Here is a 17,034-nt window from a genome sequence, read left to right as displayed (position 1 = left end):
AACCTATTTGTACATCAGGTCTGAAGAATTCCATTAAACAGGGATGGGAGCCGGATGGTGGGGGCGCACACCTTTAATCCCAGCACTCGGGAGGCAGTGGCAGGCGGATCTCTGTGAGTTCGAGGCCAGTCTGGTCTGCAAGAGCTAATTCCAGGACAGGCTCCAAAGCTACAGAGAAGCCCTGTCTCAGAAACAAAACAAAACAAAACGAGGGATGGGAGGTGGTGGCGCACACCTTTAATCCCAGCACATGGGAGAAGCAGGTGGATCTCTGTGAGTCTAAGGCCAGTCTGGTCTACAGAGCTAGTTCCAGGACAGCCAAGGCTACCCAAAGAAACCTTTTCTCAAAAAAACAAAACAAAAAAACCCAAAGAATTCCATTAAACAGGACCACCAGCCACTTATTCAAACATAGTTTTATTTAGTCTAACAACTTTAGTTTGTATCTTTCTTATACAGGGTTTGGATGTACAGCCAAAGCTGCTCTCACGCTCACATAAGCCAGGCTGCCTTGAATTCACAGTGGTCCTCCTGCCTCAGCATCACAAGTGTGTGCATACATAGACATATTCTTACTGTGTGTGCCACTGGTGCATTTTTAGGTTTTTTGTTTTTGTTTTTTCTGAGACAGGACGTCACCATATAGCTCAATTTGTCCTGGAAACTACAAAGTAGACCAAGTTGACCTTGAACTTGATCATGACTCTCCAAACTCCCACGTTAGGATTATAGTAGTGTACCACCATGATTAGTATAGGTGAATCTGTTACTGAATATATCAGAACATAATTTGTTAATGAAAAATGGGATGCAATATTATGCATTATGAGTGGATGTTTGCTGTGAGGGGGAGAGGTATAATTTGATTTTCAAATTACATCTTAAAATAGTGTTTAATAACCAGGACTTAATTTTTCTGTTAGGTTTTCATATGCACGTACATGCCACACGTGCAAAGGCACCAATGAAGCTGGAAGAGGGCGTCAGATCCCTGTTGTGAGTTGCCCGACAAGGGTGCTAAAAACTGAACTCGGGGTCCTCTGGAAGAGCAGCAAGCATACTAAGCCATTGAGCCATCTCTCTCCAGACTATTTCTTAAAATTTTTCTTATGTATGTGATATGTATATGTGAGTTCAAGTGAAGGTCAGAGGTCAACCCACAGTTGTTCCAGGGATAGGACTCAGGCTTAGCACAAGTGACTATTTGATGAGCCACTTCACTACCCTGCCCAGTTTGGTTTTTTCCTCTCTATGTAGTACAGGCTAGCCCTCAACTTTCCATCCTCCTGCCTTAGTCTCCTGAGTGCCAGGATTACAGTGGGTACCACTATGTTTTGGTCGATTTAGTTTTTATTTTCTAAGGTAAATGTGTCAGTATTTAAACTATGATACTGTGAAAGCCATAAGAATCTTTCTTCATATGACAGTCGTATACCTTAATACCACTTTGTACAGGAAGAGAAAACATGTTTAGTCTTTCCTCAGCAGGAGTGCTGAAAATTGGCTCTTAGCACCAACACATTGTACATCACTGGAAAAACAAAATGCACTTTTAGGATCATTTCCCACCAGTTACTTTTTTTTTCTTTAAAAAGATTTATTTATTATGTATACAGTGTTCTGCCCTATGTGTGATTGTACACCAGAAGAGGGTACGGATGGTTGTGAGCCACCGTGTGGTTGCTGGGACTTGAACTCAAGACCTCTGGACGAGCAAGCAGTGCTCTTAACCGCTGAGCCATCCATCTCTCCAGCTCCCAACAGTTACTTTTTCACATTAAAAATATGTCTACAACACTAATTGACTAAGATCAACTTGTGGCAGAGGCTTAATACACACACTGACTTCTAACTAACTGAAAAAAAAAATCTACCAGCCTGGGAGGGGAGCTCATTGTACACAGCGCTCTTAGGAATGGAAGCACAAAGCACCGCATAGAAAACTTCAAACAGGTGGCTTTAAGACAGACTTAATCTTTCATGATTTTCCCAAAGCCAGTCATGGTATTTATTTAACTTGTGGTCTTCAGGGTGCACCTGGAAGAAAAGAAACATAACAGCCATAGACACATTTAAAGGTTTGGTGAGGGAGTTTACCATGATAATGTATCTGACTTAAACAGAGAACTTGAACCCAGTAGCAACCATGACTGTCTACAATTATACCTTACATGACAGGAATCCTTCATTGTTTACAAAGTACTTTCCAGTTCAGAACTAACCCAGCCCTGGAGCAGAAGTGTTAGCTCCCAGCTTTTGGAACGTCACAGACCCTGTGAGGCTTCATGGATGGCTCTGGTAGTGAAGGAAGAGGACCGTGGCCCTGCAGCGTGGGCTTCTCCAGACCTCACGGAATTAATATGTTAGGGCAAGAGGGCAGTGTGCCAGGGTATCCTCCAGCTGCAGGCTGCCATCAGAACGCACCAGTTCTGGGCACAAATAATAGGACTCAGATGCCACCCTCCAGTATGAGATACGACACTCTAAACCCGACCATTTCCTATGGAGGGTACTGTTTCTGCTGTGTGTACAGGCATGAGACTCAGGCACCTTCTACCTTCAGGAAAAGTTGAAATTTTATTAGTTGCGCCTATGAGGCATACCTGTGAAGGTCAGAGTAGAAATTAGAGTTACTTCTTTACTTTCCCCTTATGTGGGTTCCAGGGATGGAGCACAGGCTGCCAGGCTTGTGAAACACATTTATCCACTAAGCCATGTCTCTGGTCTACCTTCCACTTTTGTTTGAGAAAGGCTCTCTCACTGGCCTGGAACTTACACACAGGCCAGGCCATCTCATCTACGACCTTTGAAGTGCTACCCGGAACTTCCAGGAACCTCCTGTTTCTGCCCCCACAGTGCCGGGACCGCAGCTGCATGCCGCCAAGCCTGGCTTTTACCTAAGTTATGGGGATCTGAATTTGTTCTTCAGGGCAAGCACTTTACCAGCTAAACCATCTCTTCCCAGCACTAGGGGCTCCTTTTAACAGGAAGAAACCCTGTCAGCGTTAGAGACAGAACACGCCAGGAAAAGACAGCAATAGGGGCAGGAGTGACAGACTGCTCAAGTCAGCAGAGGCCACAGCAAAGGGACTTGGGCGGGACTGCAGTCCCTCCTACAGTTTATAACCTCATGCCCCTGCTGCTCCTTAAACTGAGGGCAAATCCGGTAGGGACTACAGCAGGGCTCCTGTCTCGTCCGTCTTGGACACACTCGTGGACTTCTTTGGCCCTGGAGGCAGATGTGCTGGACATGCTATGGCTGGCAGTGGGCTTACCTGCTTCCACTCATTGACACAAAAGATCCGGTACGAGTCGTTGCCGTATTTACCAATCCCATGAAGCTCAATCGGATACCTCCACTGCTTCGTCAGATATTCATCTGAAGATACACACCCCACACGTGGTCAGCCCTAGGGAAGACTTGTAACGGGGCAGGAAGACCCCTCCCTCTGGACCAACATCCTTATCACCTGCCTCCTCCTAACCACTCTCTTTGCTTTGCCAGCTAGCCAGAGGAAACGACTTTCTGCTTCTATGCAGAGGGCTACTTTGGGGTTGGGCAAAGATTTATGGTTTAGGTCAGCAGGGGTCTGTGGTGTGGGGCAAGCAGGCTGTTTTAAATGTCTTTAGTGCTTGAGCTAAATGACCTCAATTAATAGAGCATCCAAGGCATTAAAGTTTAAGGTGTGGCTACCTTCAGTGGGCACAATTTGCTTCTTCCTTTGGGACCACGGGAACATACCTGAAAACTTGACAATGGTTTTTGCACGGAGATCATAGAGACCAAGAGGCTTAAGAAGTTCTGACACGTCCCTCCAGTCAGCAGTTCGGGCCACCTCGGCTGAAGGGTACTTCTCTAGAAATTCCCAAAGCACAGGGATGGCCATCTTGCCTGGCAAGCAAACCACAGCAGACATGTTTGGGAAGGGCTGACTTTGTGTCCGGGTAGTTCCTCATCTGGGGACTTCAGGCAGGGGCTTCCTTGTTACAGCTTTCTTGTTAAGCACGCTGGGAAGGTTCCACGAACCTATATCCCCAGCCTTGCTTGTTAATACTGTCATGACCTGAACCAGTAGCCATTTACAGAGTCAAATACCAACACTGTTAATCTCCTTAATTACCAGTCCAAATTATACCAAAATGAGCCTATTTTTCAAGTAATCAGATCACCAGATAATCACTATATGCATTCAATGAATACAAGGTGGATAGAAGGCGGGAAATATTAACCGCTCCTTCACTGAAGACCCAAGCTAATCTAGAAGTAGGACCCAAGCTAATCTAGAAGTAGGAAACGAATGACCACCTGGCCCTCAGTATTAAGAAGGATGCCGGCTGTCATGCAGTCTAATGTTCCCAGAGGTGAAGAGTTCTGTGGGCTAAAAGGGAAAGGCCTTGTCCAACATCATAAACTCAAAACGGAACTTGAACTTGGGCCTCTTAACCAGTTTGGTTCTCTCCCTCCTCACCAGGACACAGATGACAATGGCCCACAAACCTGAGGTCCGATTGAGAAATATAGTCGCAATGAGGAGCTTCCAGGGGTCGTGGAAAAGTGTTTCTTGAACAAGATTAAAAGGCGACCGAGGAGGGGTCCATTTCCTGAAGGCTTTTCGTCGTGGGGGGCTAAGAGCTACAGAAACATAGGGGTGTCAAAGTTGTACTCATGAAAGACTTGGGTCGCCCCCTCCATACTGCTTGGGGAAGGGTGGGTACCTTCTTTGTTGTACTTGCTGGAAAAATACAGGCTTGTTTTCCTTTTTTCTACTTGTGTTCGTGGGCTGCTGTCTTCTGAAAAGAAAAAGCAGTTTAGAGAATCTGTGTTTATGGAAGGGTGAGGCAGAATTGAGTTTGTGGTTAGCCTGGGTTACGTAATAAGCACTTACACAAATTCGTCTACTTCTCCTAACACCCGGGCAGCTGGGCCTTATCTATCTTATCTCCTTCCCTTTATACATAAGGAGACTGAGGCACAGAGATGCTAAATAAGCCTCAGGGCACTCAGCTAGTGTGAGAGCAACAGTGGAAAGCCAGGCAGTCTAGCTCAAGGGCCCGTGCCCTTTACTGATGCCCTGTGACTTACATGGCTAACTCACAGTAGGGGAAACTGCAACAGTGTGAACATACTAGTCTAGTTGTATGATATGGCCATTAAAATGCTTTTGAGATTCTATCATGAATATTTTCTACTGACATTTACTTCTAAATGAAAAAAAGTCAAGATTCTAAAAATGATCCCAATTTTATAAACATGGACTCATATGTCTATGTATGAACACACACACACACACACACAGAGAGACACAGAATAGAATTAAATGGTACAGTGGTTGTTAGAAAAACTGTTCAAGGTTCTGTGGCTGTATTTACCAAAAAGGCGGATCCAGGAGAGGCTGAGGAAGAGATGTGAGCTCAAGGCCCAGCCTGGCTTCTGTCTCAAAAAACCAAACTAGGGCTGGAGAGATGGCTCAACAGCTAAGACTACTTGCTGCTCTTCCAGAAGGCCAGAGTTCAGTTCCTAGTACCAATGCTGAGTGGCTCACAACTGCCTGTAACTCCAGCTTTAGGGGACCTAATATCCTCTTCTGGCCTCTGTGGGTACCCACACACATGTGGAATTCGCACTCACACACATCAATACAAATTAAAATCTTAGCCAGTGCTATCAGACCTCTCGAGTTTCTACAACTATCACTTATTTTAAATGGTCATACTTCATACTCCTTCAGCTACACCCTCTGAACATCAGCTAATAGCATCTTATTTACATTTGTATATTTAACAAAACACCTTTTTTCACTTCCCAGTTTTACCCCACAGTTATTATTTTGTTATTGTTTTGACACAGTGTTTCATGTAGTCCAGGCTCACCTCAATCTTGTCACGTAGCTGAGGATGGCCTTGAACTCCTGATCTTTCTACACCTAACGCCCAAGTGCTGGGATTACAGACATGTAACACCATACAGCTACCTTATATTATTTATTTTTCATTTATGTGTGGAGGCCAGTAGAGGGCATCAGATCCCTTGGAGCTGGAGTTACAGGCAGTTAGTAGCTACATGACATGGGTGCTGGGAACTGAACTCGGGTCCTCTGGAAGAGCAGGAATTGCTCTTAACTGCTGAGTCATCTCACTAGCTAGCTGCCTTCTCTCGTCTTGATGTGAAAAAATGAGACTAGTTAGGCTTATTCCTTAAATTTTCAGAAACTAAGGCTTAACAATTAAATAGTTGCCATAAAATGATACTGGGGTTGACTAAACACCACAACAAATATCCCAGGTCTCCACATAATGATGTCTGTGCCTTCTGCTATTCTAGTCTGGGCAGGTAAAGCCCAGAAGAAACTATGAAACAGAACAAAGGAAGCTGATCTTATGGAAACTTGATATTCTTCATGGGTTCCCACACATCACTACCCAGCCTCCTTTACTGTTGTCCTGATATTTCTAGCCAAGCAATTATTGTTCCACTGGGCACCTGGTAACCCAATGGTACTTCCCCTTACACTGAGAACTAGACTTCAGTATAGGAGGAGCTGAATATATCCATATTCGTCAAGGGGGGATGCTTCTAATATTTAACCTGCTCATTATAATAGCAGTAAATTCATATGACCCGATGCTTTCTTTATGAAGCTCAAAGGACACAGACTGAGGACTCTCATCCATTCCCTAGGTACATGTGGCATCCCCTGTTAAAGACACGGCAGACCCAGGCACAGAGAAGGCGCACCATTATGAAGAGGACTGCAAGCAGAAATCAAGTGTTACCCTGGTTCCACCAATCTGTGCAGCCTGTTTCCCCAAAGGAGTCTCAGTAAAATTAAAATTACTGTTCTTTAAGGGAGTTATTCATTATTGCTGCTGTGGCATAATGAATAACCCAGAGCTGTTCAGATCTTTTTATCTATTATTCACTGAGGCATTGTACAGGCAAAACTGCCAAGTCCCGACTCCGTGGGAAGAGCACAGTACAAATAATACATGAACTAAGCAATTACACTTTTGAATTATTGAGAGCTCCCAGGCCTTTTAGAGAAGCATCAGGCCGTAACAGGAGATAAAAAGACTATGATATAGATGGGATTAAATTGGGAGTCACACATCAGCAGTACAGGAGGGGCAGGAGGATGCTGACCACTCTTGGTCAGTTTATGTATAAAAGGAGTCTTACCTACATTCTTCAGAGAAGCCTTTTAATTTTCCTTACAGTCTAGAGATTGCTGTCTAGAAAGAGGAAGGCAAGTGGAGAAAGCTCCACCCCCCAGCTGCTGCCCAGGAGAGGTGGGAGCAGCCATGTCCTGCCACTGTCCTGCCTTTGCTGTGCCCTGGCGTCTCTCTCTGCCATAATAAGGGCTCGATGACCAGCTAGCTCAAAGACCAGTTAGGGAAGGGGATGTGGCTCAGCTGATGGAGGGCTTGCCTACCATGCATCAGGGCTAGAGCCCATGCCCAGCACTGCATTAAGACAGTAGCATCAGGACACATGCCTTTAATTCTAGCACCCACCAGGCAGAGACAAGAAGATACAATTTCAAAGTTATCTTCAGCTACAGTGAGACCCAAGCTAGCCTGGGAGTCATGAAACCCTGTGCCCAAAAATCCCTTAGGGCAGAATTGGGATCAACTGGGAGAAGGTATCTGGCTCTTCTTCACTACAGTCTCTATCTCACCCACACCCAGGGAAAGGAGCACAAGCTCCGGGAAGGTAAATTGGTCACCACACAGCTAACAGCACTTTCATGTGCCAAGTACCTCGGAGTGTCTCAGAAGTAAGGCCTTTCTTGGCTTGCGAGCAGCCGGGCGTTTCAAAATCACCCTGTAAAACGTCGATATGCAAATGCGCCTCCCCCTCTCGGTCTCCCTTCGATCTGATTTCCTCTGCTTCTAAAAAAGTCTGCTCACAGTTCGCATCACCTGCTTCGTCCGTTGAATGCAATTTGTTTGTGATGCCAGACCCTGGACTTGGTGGCTTTTCCGTCCCCAGGCCCTTCTCTTTCCCAGCCGCGCTGACAGTCCCTTTGCTGGCGCAGGCACCCGCAGGGCACAGACATTCCGGTGGAACCAGCTCACTTTCAGCGCCTGCTTTCTGAACCACAGATTCTCTTTTTCTGGTACTTCGTGCAGAATCTGAGAGACTCTTCCTGCACCTTTGCTTGGTTTTCTCACTTCCAATTCCTTTCAAAACAGCCGCCTTTCTTTTGGGCTTTCTGGAGTTGGACAGTCTGCTGCTACCTGAGGTCTCTGAATTACCACTGGGTGAAGGCAACACATCAGTTTGCAACTTGCTTCGTGTCCTGAGGTTACGGTGTGAAATGCTGCTTTCCTCTGGCTGCTGCGACGTCAGAGCCACCAAGCTTTGGTCTTTATAATCGGATCTGATGCCCCCTTTAGATGGCACAGTAAAATCAAAATCTTCAGGCTTAAGAAAAGTCTCTCCATTTTTGAGAAGATAATTAGCAAGTGAACGCTTCGATCTGAACTTCAGTCCTTGTGGGCTAAAAAAAGAAAAAATGAAAGGAAACTTATGCTAATAAATAGGAGTGACTTTTTTTTAATATTTATTTATTTATTATGTATACAATGTTCTGTGTGTATGCCTGCAGGCCAGAAGAGGGCACCAGACTTCATTACAGATGGTTGTGAGCCACCATGCGGTTGCTGGGAATTGAACTCAGGACCTTTGGAAGAGCAGGCAATGCTCTTAACCGCTGAGCCATCTCTCCAGCCCCAGGAGTGACTTAAAAAGAATTGAATCACATTTCGGATTTCCAATTAATAGTTTCTAAATGTCACCAAAGATGTTTGTCATTTTAAAGTAACAAAAAGTGATTAATGGCCCTTTTCAATAGATTTCTCTATGACAATATAAAATCAACATACAAATATAGCTTAAATCCAAATGTATCATTAGCCATTGGGAGCAGGATCAACAACATGTGTATGTGACTGTCCCCAAATCACTTGATAAAGCTAACCAGTGACACTGAAGGAACAATAGTGGTGGATAACAAGCTTTTAAAAATGTATGTGAGTATGGCGTATGCGTGTGTGTCTGAGCGTTTTCATGTGTACCCGTGCATGTGGAAGCCTAAAGTTAAAACAAAGTGTCTGTGCTCACTCTCCACTTTGAGACAGCATTACTTAATGAACCTGGAGCTCACCAATCCCAGCTAGTCTAGCTGGTCAGCTTTCCCTGAGGATCCATTCTCTGGCCCTGAGGGCTGGGGTTACAGGCAGCTGCTACACCTACTCAGCCTTTTAGATGGGTTCTGGAGATCTGAACCCAGGTCTCATGCTTGTTTGGCAAGTGCCTTATTCCCTGAGCCATTCCCCAGTTCATAAACCCAAGATTCTTACTAATGTTCCTATTACAGACAAAACCCACTGGGCTGTACTTGTTTCCTCCTGAGTGCTCACCTGATAAAGTATACGTCATATCTGCCTGCAGTTTTCCCAGACAGCCTTTGCTTCACAATTCTCTCCCATCCATACACGAGGGGCTCATGGCGTTCTGTCTCTGCAGGACCGTTAAACCGAGAAGCAGCAGCAGGTTCCTGGGGAAGGGAGCTACCCTCGCTGCTTATCACTGGTTCCTTTCCATCTTCTGTTCTTCCCAGTCCAGCGGCTACATCCTCCTTGCTGGAAAAACAAAGCCCAAGGGATGAACTCATTTCAAATTTCTTTTATGCCAGGTGGTGGTGGCGCACGCCTTTAAGCCCAGCACTTGGGAGGCAGAGGCGGGCGGAGCTCAGTGAGTTCAAGGCCAGTCTGGTCTACAGAGTGAGATCCAAAGGATTCTCTGCACAGTAACAGTTGAAGAAGATAACTTATTTTTAATTGTTTGGTAATCATGCAGTAGGCCTCTATAAAAGGTTTCTAACAGCTGGTACCTGACATTCACCTGAGATCAGCACTGCTTAAACGGATCAGCCCTCTCTTGCCAACAAGTAAGAACACTTCACAGATGTGTGCAACTTTCATAAAACGGTGTTAACCCTGCCCCCCACACAGTTACATGACTTTGGCAAGAACTTCCAAATCTTTTGGTCTTGATTCTCATCACTTTGTGAGGTTAAAACTTAATCTTATAGACAAATTGTGTGATAATGAAATCCAATCACTTGCAGAACTAATACCAGAACCCATGCCTGCAGAACTGTAACCAAGTACCTCTCCCCATGCTATTATGGGGGGGGAGATACCTACAAAACCTTCAGTACAGTGTATCGCTCCCCCCTTTAGAGGAGGATATGTGCACCATGTCCAGGCAGGTGCTGAGGCCAGAGGGGGCTGGAGCCCCTGGTGCTGGGTTAAAGGTGGTTGTGAGCCTGGGCTGTGGGTGCTGGGAACCAAACCCAGGTCCCATGGAAGAGCAGTAAGGGCTCTTAACCACTGAGCTCTATCTCCAGCCTTGAGAACACGGTATCTTAATCACTAAACTATACATTTTAATAGGAGAGTGAGGGTCTGGAGAGATGGCTCAGTGGTGACGAGCATATTCCAGAGGACTCCAGTTCAGTCCCAGCAGCCACATCAGGCAGCTCCTCACAGCCTGCAACTCTACCTCTAGTGAATCTGACCCTCTCCTCCGGTCTCCACCAACACCTGTGTACATATTCAAAGACACGCGTGAATAAAAATAAATCTTTAAAAAAGAAAGTGAATGAGTCTCTAGGGAGACCATTTAACCTAATCTGCCTCCTGTAAACAGGGAAACTAAGCAAGAACTAGTGACTGACCACGGTTAGAACAACGGCACCTGATGGAATTTGGGGTTAATAGCAGTTAGAGAATTTTTTTTTTTTTTTTTTTTTTTTTTAGCTTTTTGAGACAGGGATTCTCTGAGTATCTCTGGCTGTCCTGGAACTCACTCTTTAGACCAGGTTGGTCTCAGGTCTTGAACTCACAAAGATTGGCCTGCCTCCGCCTCCCTGAGTGCTGGGATTAAAGTCGTGCACCACCACTGCCTGGCTCAGCTAGAAAGATCTTAGAGAGAGTACCTGAAATATGGAGGGATCACCACAAACTCTTAGGTTAACAAACTGGGTGGAAAAGCCAGCTCTGCCATTTATTATCAGCTGACCTTCCAAGAGAAAGGCTCTTTGGGCTCAAAAATCTCCTTTCTCCATCTGTTAAAAGGAATAATTTTTTTTTTAAAAAAAGGTTTTGCAGCTGTTGTTTGTTTTTATGACAGAATCTTATGCACCCCAGGCTGGCCTTGAACCCACCACGTACCAGAGACTCATCTTCTACTTCTGATCCTCCTGCCTCCACTGGCCTGCACCACCACGTCCGGGTACTCGGTGCTGCCGATCCAACCCACGGCTTCGTGCATACTAGGTAAGCATTCTACCAAGTTAGTTAAATGCCCAGACCTCAAGACTGTTTTGAGCGGTCAACGTTTGAGACATGCAAATTTTAGCCCCGATACAATAGCTGCTTCCTCTGCGACTTTTCCTACGACCGTTTCTGAGGCTCCTACTTCCAACCCAGGCTAACCTGCTTGCATCACAAAACCTCCCTTGTCCTCCAAGCTCCCCGGTCAATTCGGCCAAGGAATCGGGGACGGGGACACCCAAGGGTTCCCACAGTAGGGTAGAAACACCCACACAAGAGCGATTCTCCTGTTTCCATTCTACAGATGGTGAAACTGAGGCTCGAGAGGGGTTAACAACTTGCCAGAGGTCCCAAGGCGGGTCTGGAACTAGGCTCTCTCTGGGGGTGCTGGAGGGGGCTGAGCTGTCCCCAAGGTTTGGGTTCTCCATCCTTGCTGCTCTGGTCCACTGGGCTGCAGCTGCAGCTCCAGGCCGAGAGGCGGGGTGAAACTTGAACACAGCACAAAACACTGGGCGGAATCCAAAGACTGACGGGAGAATCCGTCAGTCCCCGCTGCTGCTTTCCCGCCAGCCGCCAAGGCCAGGGTCACGCCAATCAAACCCTCCGGCGGCTAAACGCCCCGCCCCACCCATCTTCCGTGACCGGTCACCAGCGTCACACTTCCGCTTTCGCCTCCTGCGTCCGCCTACTGCGTTCGCCTCCTGGTCCCTGCGCGCTCCGCGCTTCAGCGGAGGAGCCAGCCTCCCTTTTGGACTTGCGCACTTGGAGCTCTGTGAACTCACGCGCGGTCCATTGCGCATGTGCGTTGCTAAGGGTAGCGCAGGTAGCCAGAGTGGTTTGCTGAGAGAAGCCTGTTGCTGTCGAGTCAGGGAGGAGGGGCCCGAGGCGTGAGGGAAGCCGCGATGAGGGCTGTGTTGACGTGGAGAGACAAAGTGGAGCAGTGGTGAGGAGCGGGACGCTCGGGGATGGCGGGGGAGGCGGCGGGAGCCGGCGTGTTGCTATGGCAACGGGCCTGCGGCCTGGGCCCAGCTTCTGATGCTGCACCTTCAACTCCCCAAAGGTCTTTCTCCTAGAAACAGAGATTCCTGGAGTGGGCTTGGGGACCACCTGAGGGTGGCGGTCTGCTGGAGCGGTTTATAAGTCCTCGCCGTCTAGTCTTGCTCCTCTCTTCTCAAAATACCGCCGAACTTTTCTCACCAGTGTGTTTTCTAAACTTCCTAACCTTTGATACATTTTCCAAGTGCTCAGTTTTTGGTTACGTGATATTTTTTAGGTTTCTTCACTTGTTTTTTGAGATAAGATCTCACTTTAAAGCTCTAGCTGACCTGCAATTCACTATGTTGACCAGACTGGCATTGATCTCAGAGATCTGCCTGCTTCTGCCGCCCCAGTAGTGGGATTGAAGGAGTGCACTACTATGTTTAGCCTACCGCAGTTTTATTTAAACATGGTTTTATGCAGAAAATTATTCCATATATGAGAAATCATTTGTCCCAAATGTAATAACTATAACGTTTGACCAGGGACAAACATAACAGTGTGAGTAGCGTGCATCTAGGTACTGTTAAAAGGGAGTGTTTCTGCCTGAGCTGAACTGTTTACGCCTGATCCACTGTGTCTCAAGTGGGACATTCCCATGTAAGGTCAGAGAGGCGTGTAAGATGAGCATCACAAAAGACATTGTCCTGATTAGAAAGTATGAAAAGGGACTTAGCAGTTTAGAACGAGTACTTCCTACACAAGCATGAGGACCAGAGTTCTAATCCTAGCATCTACATAAAAGCCAGGTGTGGTCCTATGTAAGCCTGTACTGCTGCAGAGGGGAATCAAGACAGGATGATTGATGGGGTTTGCTAGCCACCAGCTTAGCTGGGGAGGAGGCCTGCAGGTTAAGGGAAGAAGAGAGGACACCTGATACCCACTGGCCTCTGCAGACCACATGCACACATGTGTGTTTATTCACGCATTTCTATACTGACACACACACATTATACATGGGCAAATACAAATAGTTTGAAAAAGGATGAAAGAAAGTTGGACCCAAGCCTGTAACCCCAGCACTTCTCAGGGAGGAAGCAGGAGGATTGGGAGTTTAAGGTCATTCTCAGCTACACAGCGAGTTCAAGACCAGCCTGGACTTTATGAGATTCATTCTCAAAAGACAAAAGAAATTGGACTGGGAAAATGCCTCATCGGCACAGGCACTCGCTGCCCAGCGATGAAACCTGGTGGAAGGAGAGAGCCAGCTCTCCAAAGTTGTTCCTTGACCTCCACACCAGCGCCATGACATGTGTACCCCTCAGCATCTGCACACACACTATTACACATGAATAGTGAAAATGCCCGGGTGCAGTGGTGCACACCTTTAATCCCCTGAAGGCAGAGGCAGGCAGATCTCGGAGTTCGAGGCCAGCCTTGTCTATAGAGTAAGTTCTAGGACAGCCAGGGCTACACAGAGAAACCCTGTCTTGAAAACCAAAATAAATAAATGAATAGTAAAAAAATGTTTTATAGAAGGGAATGACAATAGAGCGACTTTGCCATCTTAATAATTCAATGCTGTTTGCTGTCTACTTTTGCACCAAAATTCATCAGTCAGGAAAGCACTTTGGGAAATCCTGGCTTATTTGACTAGTTCTCAGCCGGAATCAGATTCTTCCTAGAGGGTCTGTTCACTGTCACACCACGCTGTCTGTCCTGAGGCCTTGCTGTGTGTGACACTGAGGTCCTAAACCTCCCTCGGCTCGCTTTGGAGGAGCTTGCACAAGGAGCAGCTAGTGCTGACTGGTTCCAGACACTGCCTAAGAACTTTGTATCCTTTACCTGGTTTTTCTCTTCACAGCAGCTCTGAGGGAGGCAACTGGAATTACCTCCAGTTTGCAGCAAGGAACCTGAAGTGTAGGGAGGGTAGGGAGATGAGTGTGAGATGGAGCCAGCTTGCCAGCTCAGGCTGCCCCATCCCAAAAGCCAGTTCTTTCAGCCTCTACCTTTAATTCAGCCAGGTAAGTAATGTGAACAGGCTTACTTCTTTACATCTTAAATAGAAGGAACTTCTATTGTTTGTAGGCCATTCTGCACGTGACTTGAAACTTGTCACCTTGCCAGTGTCTTTCATTTGAATAAAACCCTTTTGGAGGTGAGCAGCAGGGTGCTCGCAGTGGAAGGTGCTTGCTGCCAAGCCTAATGGTCTGACTTTGACCCCCAGAGCTCATATGGTAAAGGAGAGAACAACTCCTGCTAGGTGTCCCTTTGGCCTCCAGAAGCTCTTGGTACTTACTACACATGCCCCCAATTAAATAGAATTTTAAACATTAAACAAATGCTTTTGGTCTTGCTTTTTTGAGACAGGGTCTTCTGTAGTCCAGGGTGGTCCTGGGTTTCTGGGCTCAGCAGTGCTAGGGTAATAGCTTAGTTTTATTACTTTTCTCTTCCCTCTAGTGTAAGAGCACCCGCAGCCAGGGATGGTGGTAGCACACGCCTTTAATCCCAGCACTCAGGAGGCAAAGGCTGGTGGATCTCTGTGAGTTTGAAGCCAATCTGGTCCACAGAGTGAGTTCCAGAACAGCCAGGGCTACATAGTGAGACCCTATAGTGGCTTTCTCAAAAAACAAAAGCCAGTACACAGAAAAGAGCACCCACAGCACAAACTGGCAATAATTGGCAACCAGGCATTTGGCTTCTGTGTCAGAGAGCAATAGGGAGTGGCAGGGACTACGGCAAACTGGAAGGCTCCCGTTCTGCACGAAGGGGCAGCTGCTGCTCTGCTCCTGCCAGTTACCACTGCGTAGGAATTTGGCCTGGTATGTGCAGATCTTCCTATTTTTACCAGAAGCTAGGAATCTGCGTTTTAAATGTGAAATGTCCTAATTTTTAGATGTTGGCACCTAATTAGAAAAAACAAAGTAAAACACCATGTGGGCCAAACAAAACATTTGCTGGTCAAATGCAGTCTGATCTGCTCTGTTCCCAACCCCTGGCACAGAATTTGGTTCATTCTGCTCTTGTGGTACTTAGAGTCTGTTGGGTGTGAGAGTTATTTTTTAATCTGTTTAGCCCAGAAGTCTAGAAACTGTGTAAAAGCAATGACTGTATTTCATTTCCTAATGTTTCTGGAGCCTGTTGCTGTTTGGTGAATAGATGTGTGTGTACATGAATGACTAACCAAGTGAGTGATTGACCTGTGAAGACTGCTTATCTGGCTATTACAGGTTTGAAACAATCAATCAGAATAGGAGGTACAGAGGTTCTGTAGACCAGCAGCCTGATGATGGCTACATTGCCAGCCAGCGGAATGGAAGGAAACAGAACAAAAGTAGCACCTAGATAGGGAATCCAGCAGTTCCAGATGCCTTGATTCGCTGCCTCCTCCCAGGTCCCCCCCCTCCCCCCAGCCTGCCATGGGCTCCTGCTCTGTGTTTTTGCTTCTGGTCGGTCTTTGACCCAGCAGCAGTACTCAATCAGGACCTTTTGCTGTGATTCTGTGGCTCTGCTCCACATGAACCCAGAGTGACCCCTTTCATGTCAAACTGTGCATTTTGCTGGGTGGTCCCCTGGCCTCCTTCCCTCTAGGCTTGCTAACATTCAGATTTGTATTTTGGAGCTGAGCCAAAGATTCCTTTTCCCTACCCAAAGACCCTTCTCAACTGATTCTCTCCACCTCCTCCCTCTCTCCCTCCCTCCCTCTCTCCCTCCCTCTTTTTCTTTCTTCATGTATGTGGTATGTGTGTGCACGTGTATATGCAGATGCCCTTGCCTGTGTGTGCACATGAGGAGGTCAGAGGTTGACAATGGGTATTTTCTTCTATTTTTTCCACCTTATTTTTATTTATTATTTATTTTCTATGTTATGCATGTGGATATTCTGCCTGTGTGTATGTCTGTGCACCACCTAAGTGCCTGGCATCTGCAGAGACCAGAAGAGGGCAGCAGAGTCCCTGGAACTGGAGTTACAGACAGTTGTGAGCCACCATATGGGTGCTGGGAATCCATGTCTTCTGCAAAAGCAGCGAGTGCTCTTAAATACTGAGCACTCTCTCCAACCCCCAACCTCCTCCTCCTCCTCCTTATTATTATTTTGAGATAAAATATCATCACTGACTCCGAAGTGAACCATTTAAGCTAAACTAGCTAGTTATCAGGCCCCAGGATCTGCCTGTTTCCATGTCTCCATTGCTGGGGTTACAAGTATTGGTTTGTCATGCTCAGGTTTTACATGGAATATTGGGGACCTGAACTCATGTTCCCAGGCTTGCTTAGCAAGCACTTTACCAAATGAATTATCTTCCAACCTTTAAATTCTCTCTTATCTTTTATTTCTGAACTTCTAATTTTCTTTCTCTCTTAAATATGCTACTTTAGGTTCATCTCAACCACAATGCCTTTTTAGGCTAGCCCATCTTATTCTGGGCAGGCTAGCTAGCATTGAGAGCTATTGAGATTGAGGAAGCAGGGGGTATGGTTCAGTGGCAGAGAGCTTGTGCAGCATGTGTGAGGCCAAGCATTCTTAGCACCACATTAAAAATGTAATGAAGTGATATAATTTGTCTGAGATTGCAAATTCCTGCTACTCAGATCTCCAGCCCAGTAAAGAGCTCATCTCAGAACAGTAAAGGGAAACCTTGAGTTTCATCTAGGCACAACAAATAAACAAAAATAAAAGCAACCCCAAAACAGTAAACAAGGTAGCATGTG

At 46.4% G+C, this 17,034-nt stretch overlaps 2 protein-coding genes across 3 annotated transcripts in view; one reads left to right on the top strand and one right to left on the bottom strand.

Moving 5' to 3' along the window:
* Positions 1–8: 8 nt before the first annotated feature.
* On the bottom strand, positions 9–12,018 carry Mbd4 (methyl-CpG binding domain 4, DNA glycosylase). Its single transcript, XM_057762500.1, has 8 exons — positions 11,686–12,018; positions 9,424–9,645; positions 7,759–8,501; positions 4,717–4,791; positions 4,499–4,633; positions 3,743–3,892; positions 3,276–3,379; positions 9–2,037 (listed from the first exon to the last, which is right to left on the bottom strand). The coding sequence occupies exons 1-8, from the start codon at positions 11,769–11,771 to the stop codon at positions 1,960–1,962; spliced, it is 1,593 nt and encodes a 530-aa protein (XP_057618483.1). The 5' UTR covers positions 11,772–12,018; the 3' UTR covers positions 9–1,959.
* A 64-nt stretch (positions 12,019–12,082) lies between these two features.
* Positions 12,083–17,034, top strand: part of Ift122 (intraflagellar transport 122) — a 71,695-nt gene continuing 66,743 nt past the window's right edge. For both annotated transcript variants that reach the window (XM_057762489.1, XM_057762482.1), the window contains exon 1: positions 12,083–12,286. In XM_057762489.1, the coding sequence (XP_057618472.1) occupies positions 12,246–12,286 (41 nt within the window). In that variant the 5' untranslated portion in view covers positions 12,083–12,245. The remainder of the gene's footprint in view (positions 12,287–17,034) is intronic.

This window comes from Chionomys nivalis, chromosome 1, assembly GCF_950005125.1.
Source record: "Chionomys nivalis chromosome 1, mChiNiv1.1, whole genome shotgun sequence".
Lineage (NCBI taxonomy): Eukaryota > Metazoa > Chordata > Mammalia > Rodentia > Cricetidae > Chionomys > Chionomys nivalis.
This window is presented reverse-complemented; position numbering and strand designations above follow the sequence as displayed.

Bases quoted from the DNA above. Each gene is read 5' to 3' on its own strand.
- Mbd4 (XM_057762500.1), bottom strand. From the start codon at position 11,771: ATGGAGAACCCAAACCTTGGGGACAGCTCAGCCCCCTCCAGCACCCCC. The intron at 4,792-7,758 runs GTACTTGGCACA...TTTTCTTTTCAG, and splicing joins TACTTCTGAGACACTCCGAG to AAGACAGCAGCCCACGAACA. The intron at 4,634-4,716 runs GTACCCACCCTT...ATGTTTCTGTAG, and splicing joins CAGCAAGTACAACAAAGAAG to CTCTTAGCCCCCCACGACGA.